General features: G+C 37.9%; 1 protein-coding gene across 1 annotated transcript; it reads right to left on the minus strand.

Moving 5' to 3' along the window:
* Positions 1-747: 747 nt before the first annotated feature.
* LOC132181896 (rRNA (cytosine-C(5))-methyltransferase NOP2C-like) lies at positions 748-6,808 on the minus strand. The gene is made up of 7 exons (XM_059595123.1): positions 6,698-6,808; positions 6,482-6,603; positions 5,078-5,489; positions 4,108-4,255; positions 3,721-3,737; positions 1,070-1,204; positions 748-849 (listed from the first exon to the last, which is right to left on the minus strand). The coding sequence occupies exons 1-7, from the start codon at positions 6,770-6,772 to the stop codon at positions 748-750; spliced, it is 1,011 nt and encodes a 336-aa protein (XP_059451106.1). The 5' UTR covers positions 6,773-6,808.
* Between the last annotated feature and the right edge of the window lie 1,423 nt (positions 6,809-8,231).

Raw genomic sequence — 8,231 nt, forward strand, 5'->3', positions numbered from 1 at the left:
AAAAAAAAAATTGTGAGAGAACGAACAAAAAAAAAAAAACTGAGAGAAGAAAAAAAATCCAAGAAGCAAAAAGAGAACGAAATAACCAAGAAAAGAGAAGTCGAAGACAAGAGAGGGGGAGAGATACATTGCGCAGAGAAGAGAGATTGTTGCAGTTTGGACTGAGAGAGTCGCTTTGAGAGATGGAGATCGTGAGAGCCTCATGGGTGTGAGAATGGTATGGTTTTTTTGGCTATTTTACATGTTAATTTTAATCCCATAGTAATGGATTAGCTAAGCCACTCATTTTTTAGTGACTTAGCTAACCCTATGTGTATGGGATTAATAGTTCCATGGGAATAGACTATTCCCAGGAATAGAGTGTTACCAAACAAAGGACTAGTTATACCTAGTGTTAACTAGTCCAATCCAAGGGTCTAATCCGCAAACCAAACGGGGCCTAAGTCAAATCTGATTCCTTCATTTTCCTACCTGTTTTGAGCTCCAAAATATGCTCAAACTGTTACTCCATAATTTTTTTGATAAGTAATAATGATATAAAGCAAAAGCGCAGAAGGGCGCAACCCACATACACGGCAAGTATCAAAAGAGAGCGCCTAAGAGGGAGAGAAATGAAAGAGAAAGTCAGAAAAACTGATCAGTAAAGGAGCAAGCCAAGCGGCCGTCCAAGAGTAAAGAGTAAAAAAGAAAAGATGGGTAAGTTCCTCTACAGTCCTAGTGGAATTCTCAAAACATCTAGCATTTATTTCATTCCATATGCACCACATAAGACAAAGAGGGATCATCTACCACACCATCGCACTTCGAGAACGCCCTCCCGACCACTAGCAATCGAACAAGTCCCTTACCCTGCAAAGCATGACCCAAAGCAACCCAAACCAACTAAAAATAGTATGCCAAAGAGCACTTGCAATCTCGCAGTGAAGAAGAAGATGATCGACTGACTTTCCGGCCCTCTTGCACATACAACACCATTCCACAACCACAAGGTTCCTCTTACGCAAATTATCGTGAGTCAAAATTTTGCCTAGGCCGCGGTCCATCCGCAAAAAGCCACTCCCAGAGGCACCTTAGTACGCCAGATACTCTTCCAAGGAAACACCTCATGATCAATGTTGGACAAGGCCTTGAAGAACGACTTTACCTCGAACTTACCCTTCTTAGACGAGGACCAGCGAATACGATCCACAGTACGTAGGGAAATCTTGCAAGAGTACAACCGATCAAAGAAAGAAAAAACCATATCCGTCTCCCAATCCTGGACGGGCCGCACAAAAATGACATTCCACTTGACAACCCCATTCCTCCAAGTAAAGTTATCCTTCACCCAAGCTTCTTTGTATCTAGCAATACTGAACAGGGACGGGAATGCATGCTTCAAAGAATTTTCCCCACACCAAATATCATGCCAGAAACGAACTTTCGAACCCACCCCCACCTCAAACCGAATACCTTTGGCAAAGAAGTTCCAACCTTGTCGAATATGCTTCCATAAGCCCACACCATGAGAGCCCATAACCTCCTTCGTGCACCACCCACCATCCTAACCTTCATACTTAGCTTTGATAATCTTGTACCAAAGAGCCTCACTCTCATTCGCATATCTCCAAAGCCATTTCCCCAAGAGAGCTTGGTTAAACTGATGCATCTTCCGAATGCCAAGACCACCGGAGCGCAGGGGACGACAGACTTGATTCCAACTTACAAGATGCAACTTAGGTTCATCTCCCATCCCTCCCCACAAGAAATCTCTTTGGACTTTCTCAAGCCTTTTTGCTACACTCATAAGAATCGGAAACAAAGACAAAAAGTAAGTTGGAAGATTAGACAACGTACTCTTAATGAGAGTTAAACGGCCTCCCTTAGAAAGATACATTCTCTTCCAACCTGCCATCTGCCACTCCATCTTTTCGATCACATCATTCCACATAACCGTATTCTTATACGATGCCCCAAGAGGCAGACCCAAATACTTCATAGGCAAATCGGCAACACTACACCCAAGGATATTAGCTAAAGCCCCCAATGTTCTCCACCTCACCAATAGCCACAATTTTTGACTTTCCAAGATTAACTCTCAAACCCAAAACAGCTTCAAAACATAAGAGAATGAGGCGCACATAACGGATTTGCTCGAGAGAAGCTTCACAAAAAATTAGAGTATCATCAGCAAATAAAGAGTGAGAAACCACCAACTCCAAGAAGACCCTATCTCCCACCGAGAATCCAGTCAAAAGGCCTTGGTCAATCGTCCCATTCACCATCTTACTCAAGGCCTCCATAACAAGCACAAAAAGTAACATAGAGAGAGGATCCCCTTGCCGAATTCCCCTTGAACTGTTAAAGAAGCCTTCCGGAGAACCATTCACAAGAATGGAGAATCTTACTGACGAAATACACCACTCTATCCAAGCCCTCCACCTCTCACCAAAACCGCGCCGATGCAGCAAATACAAAACAAAGTCCCAATTTACGTGGTCATAAGCCTTTTCCAAGTCCAATTTACAAAGAACACCTGGCACCCCTGATTTCATACGACTATCCACACATTCATTTGCAATGAGCACAAAATCTAGGATTTGACAACCCCCGATGAAAGCATTTTGAGTTGGAAATGATCTTACCCAAAACAATTCTCATCCTATTGGCAAGTACCTTAGAAACAATTTTGTACACCCCTCCCACCAAGCTAATGGGCCAAAAATCCTTCATCTCCACCGCATCCGCCTTTTTCGGAATCAAGGAAATAAAAGTTGCATTCAAGCTCTTCACCAATTGACGTCTACGATGGAACTTAGCAAAAACCACCATAACATCATGTTTAACTACACCCCAACAAGCTTGAAAGAATGCCATGGAAAAGCCATCCAGACCCGTGCCTTATCACCCTCCATACCTTTTAGCACCTCCCATACCTCATTTTCCTCAAAATCTCTTTTTAACCAACTATTATCCTCCTCATCAATTGACAAAAAAGGCTGGTTATCCATTCTAGGTCTCCAAGCGCTTTGCTCCGAGTATAAGCTTTGATAATACTGCACAATATGATCTTTTACCTCAGCTGGATCGTCGAATAGGACACCATTAATACGAAGCACTATTACTCCATAATTACTCCATTTCTACCACAAATCGTAATCGAAACAACCCCAATTTCCCTCAAATTCAAAAAAATCCTAATTCTCCTCAAATTCCTGCTGCCAGGGAAAAAGCCTACCTACCAAAAGTCTGTTTTCAAACCTTTAAGATGCAATCCTTCCAAGTCTGATTTAAGTCATAAGCCCTCTACTTCTTTTTCACATGCTTTAGAATTTCATAACCTCAATCTTTTCCCTGATGTTTACTATAAAATAACCCTACAAGTATCATATCATGTTGCTGTGTTAGGCATCGTATTTGGTCTCTGAGCCCTTTCTCCTATGTATGTTACTTTTTCAATTTCGTTAAATGCATTAGTAATTAGCTTGCACATAAACAAATACATTATATATATATATATATATATATATATATATATATATATAAGTAATAAAGAATTTATTAGAAAGAGGATAAAGCTTCATATACATAGGAAGTATATAGGAAGTTGGCTAATCCAAAGGGGAAAAAACACTCGCACGTAGAAATACATTGAAAATGAAAAGAAGAAAAATAACTATAGAACAAAAAAGGCTGGTACTTAGGACTACATTGGAAATTTTCTGAGTTGATGAAACATACCCTGATCATCAGATTTTCTGCTCTCAGAAAACAAAAAACAAAAAACAAAACAAAGAAAACAAAAACAAAAAAAAAAAAAAAAAAAAACCTTCTCTAAATGCATGCAGTGGGTTGTGCAAATGATTAAACACACAAGTTCAACACCACCTTATGTATTCATTCATTACCAATTATGCCTACTTGTAATTTTAAAAGTGTTTATCTGATAACTACATGCATTTAGCATGGGAAAAACATGCCTTCTAGTTCACCAAAAAATTATTACTTTTAGCTGACATTTACCAAGTCACTCTTCACTCAACAAAAACTCTGAATCCAATCAATACTTATAATGCAGACAATATACTAAAATTATTTGTCAGTTCAGCAGGTAATGAACGCACTTACCTGTCTCCAAGCCCTGCAGAACAGTCCCACGTGTTATACCGAGCCCCCATCTGCCATCAGGACCAGGCTGCTCCACAGCAACTGAAACTGCAATTTTTTCCCCTTTCTCAACGTGAGCACTGCAAGCCATTACACCAGGAACATAGACCTAAAGGTAAACTATACTTAGGTCCCTGATCAACAAAAAAACTAATGACTGATCCCCCCCCCCCCCCAAACCCAAAAAAAAAAAAAAAAAAAAAAAAAAAAGGGTTCTGGGGTTGAGGTGCTCTTAATAATATGTCACAAAAAGGTAAAAACTGTAGAATGAGGTGCTCTTAATAATACGTCAGCACTGCAATCAAGTTATAATAAGTGTCTAGGGTTCATCTTGATTGCCCTGCTACAGCTAAATTCATTTTCAAGATTTTAGATTTACAGGAACCCATGGTAATCTCTTCAAAAAAGTACAAGGAAAATGATTAGGACTTTAAAATACAATAGGAAAAAAAAAAGTGGGTCTAGGGTTGAGGTGCTCTTAATAATATGTCACAAAAAGGTAAAAACTGTAGAATGAGGTGCTCTTAATAATATGTCAGCACTGCAATCAAGTTATAATAAGTGTCTAGGGTTCATCTTGATTGCCCTGCTACAGCTAAATTCATTTTCAAGATTTTAGACTTACAGGAACCCATGGTAATTTCTTCAAAAAAGTACAAAGAAAATGATTAGGACTTTAAAATACAATAGGAAAAAAAAATAAAAAGCTGAGAGAAAAAAGGTATGGAAAAACAGTTAATGTTTGCTGAGTTCAGACTTAATGTCAACCAATAACACTAAGCATGGAAGTAGGGTTTCCAAAAAATTAAGCAAAATGGAAACAATTGCTATGTGTTTCATACATGTTAGATTAAGATTATATCAGCAGACAATGCAAACATGGCAGTAAAAATATAATCTTCATACATTAGAAATGAAAGATTATGCTAACCTGAGCACCTCGAAGAACTGCCTCGGCACATTTCCGGCTCACAATTACCTCCTTAGGAGGTTTTTCATGTATATAACCATAATCAATCACATGTGGTCCTGAACCCCTGACAAACACCACATAGTCTAACCCAGGGAACTGACACTTAGAAATGGGACCAGTTTGGAAGTTTTCTTTCAGAGCATTTGTCACCTTACTACAGTCACTCAAATTCAGGGAAATGTTAGTTTTTTTCAAACAACCTTTTTGCTTCAAGCCTGTATCAGCATTGACATTGGCATCATATTCATTTAAGTTCTCATTAGCATCGTCATGCTCTGTTTCTTTCATAATTGCCATTAGCTTCTGAATAACGGCATCACTTGTTGACTTGAGTGGATTCACACGTACACAAGAGTAGCAAGACGGATGCCTGATCAAAGCATACAAGCACTCAATTAGATAACAATGACAGGAAAAATTAGTAAATTCAAGAAAACCAAACTAATAGGATTGAGTTTGCAAAATAGATACTTTCAGTGCACAAAACTCATCTCAGATATGAAATATATAAAAGCTGGTCAGGAAATGCTGTTATTGCGAATGAAATTACAAAATTTGCACAATATATGATGTCATTAAGCAAAAGCAGTATGGAACACAGCCCTTAACACCATGCATTTGATGCACAGCAGCACCGGCACATCATTTTGTATGAACCATTTCTACAGTTCATTAGTATGTAAGGCATTACTCAAGTTATTAATTGATGCATGGATTATAACAACAGTTGGATGTCATAAACATGAAAACTATTCAATCCACAAAATCAAACACCTCTGAAACTTATCGTTTTTTCATTCAGAAAAATTGGGGGAGTGAGGAGGAACCTCTAATAAATCGATAAATGAACCATTGGGCTCAAAAACAAAAACTTTAAAAATGCCAAAAAAAATTATTTCCCTAGACTTCCTTAGCAAGAATATTTCTCGATGACAGTATCACTGAATCGTAAATATTCAATTTTTAATTTAAAAGGTGAATCACTTGGCTCAGACAAGTGAAACATTATACTAGGCTCATTGAGAAAAGTTATTTTCAAAGTAACTAGCTCCTTTAGTAATTAGCTTCTCTGATTTCCTCTTTCATTTCTCCTCTTCTTAGGCGCTCTCTTGTATACTTCCCGTATATATGGGTTGCGCCCCTCTGCGCTTTTGATATATATTTTTACTTATCAAAAAAAAAGAAAAGTTATTTTCAAAGTAATTATACTAGATTCGGAAAGTTGAATTTATTTCTCAGTAACCAAACAGCTAGAGAGAAGGATGAACGCAACATAAAGAACTGGTTTTCAGAAGAATGAATTGAGAAACATATAAAAGCAATAATACGAAAAGAGAAAGAAATGTAGTGAAGTGAGAGTACGTTAGGGCATTGGAAATACGCGAGAAATGGTCGGCTCCGTAGGCTTTGATGAAGTACTCCTCCACCTGAGGGTTCCATCGCAGCATCGGCTTGTACCCGTATCGCTCCGATATATCCTCCATCTGTAACACATTGAAGCTTAACTACCAACGTCCAAAAAGCATACGTATATATATATATATATAGAGAGAGAGAGAGAGAGAGAGAGTGAGAGACCTTGGGTGTCTTAGAGTTTGGGAGCCTGAGGAAGCGTCTGCCTGAGGTTTGGACCAAATCCCTCGCTTTCCTCATTCAAAGAGGCGGGTAAAAACTTAGGTCGTGCTGTGATAGAAAAAGAGGTTGGGCTTTGTTGGAGCGGGTTTATAATTTTTTTTTTTTTACACGTTTTAGTAAGAGGGAAAGTTGGATTCGATCTACTAACCTTCGTTTTATGAAGCGTGGTTACCGATCAATTGAACTACCTTCGTTTTATGAAGCGTGGTTACCGATCAATTGAACTACCCCCTTGGAGATTTGTGTTTATAGAATTAATTGATGATTAAGCACCTTCTTTGTCTATTATAGGTGGGGCAATGTTAAGTGCTAAAATATCTATATTTTAACCCATTAATTTATATTTGTTAATTCCTTAGTTGTGTTAGTTTATGCAATTTTACTCTCTTTTTGTTTTTTCTGTGTTTTTATAGGTCATGGAAGAAAATGAGGCATTCATCACCAACGCTCAAGTGCCCAACACTAGGATCGATCGCAGGTGTGAGATCGAGCGCACCATCCCTGCGATCGAGCGCACTCGTGCACCAGAGAAGAGCGTGGCGGCTGGCCTTATTTTGGAAAGAGCCTTAGGGTTTAATTTACGATTTCTAGGGTTTCTAGGTGCTTTAGGTTTCCCCTAATCTCTATAAATAGGCCTGTAAACATAGAAAAAGACACAATCTCTAGGAGAAGAATTTGCGGCTCTTCAAGAAGCATTTTTTCGGGTTTATTCTTTTCCTATTAATTTTATTATGAAGATGATTAGCATCAAACTTATGTGTAACTAAATACTTTAGTAGGGCTAAATTGAAGCCCTAATTATGTCTCTTTAATATTTCAATATTGACGCATTTGTGATAATCATATTGTGATGCTTAACTTAATTATTTACTGCTTTATTGAATTCCTCATATGAATGTGTGTGGCCAGCATATGCATGTGGTATGGATTAGTTATTTAAGTCAATTTCAATGATCGAGTCATGGGCTTAATAGAGTAACAAAAGATATCTTTGCGGATTCTTGGGGTAACCAACATGGGGAACCGAGAGTATACACATATACCCTAGGTCTCATGTGTTTATCGATTTCCATTAAATTTATATTTTCTTAAAGAACAACTTAGTATACACCTATGCTAAATCCTTTGAGAAAGAAAAGAATTCGAGTATACAGTCATGCCTAATTCGTTGCTTAAGAAGATTAATAGCTTAAGGAGTATACACTCATACCCTTATGTTGACAAACATTAAGAAATCTCAATATAATTAGAATATTGGCATATTGTTATATTATTTGAGTATGATTAGTGGTGGATATCAAAGCCTTACCTTTTATCTTCATTGAATCAAAAATCAATATTTTCTCTTGTTTTCATTGCGGAATTAATTTTAATCAAAGTTTACAAATTCTCGTGGGAATGATCTCGTACTTGCACCCTATACTACTGTCTTGATCTTGTGCATTGCGAATTAAAAACGTACCAAGTATTTGCCTAT

This window comes from Corylus avellana, chromosome ca5, assembly GCF_901000735.1.
Source record: "Corylus avellana chromosome ca5, CavTom2PMs-1.0".
NCBI classification, from domain to species: Eukaryota; Viridiplantae; Streptophyta; class Magnoliopsida; order Fagales; family Betulaceae; genus Corylus; species Corylus avellana.

Bases quoted from the DNA above. Each gene is read 5' to 3' on its own strand.
- LOC132181896 (XM_059595123.1), bottom strand. From the start codon at position 6,772: ATGAGGAAAGCGAGGGATTTGGTCCAAACCTCAGGCAGACGCTTCCTC. The intron at 5,490-6,481 runs GTACTCTCACTT...TGCTTTGATCAG, and splicing joins CGTATTTCCAATGCCCTAAC to GCATCCGTCTTGCTACTCTT. The intron at 4,256-5,077 runs GTTAGCATAATC...GTTTACCTTTAG, and splicing joins CAGTTCTTCGAGGTGCTCAG to GTCTATGTTCCTGGTGTAAT.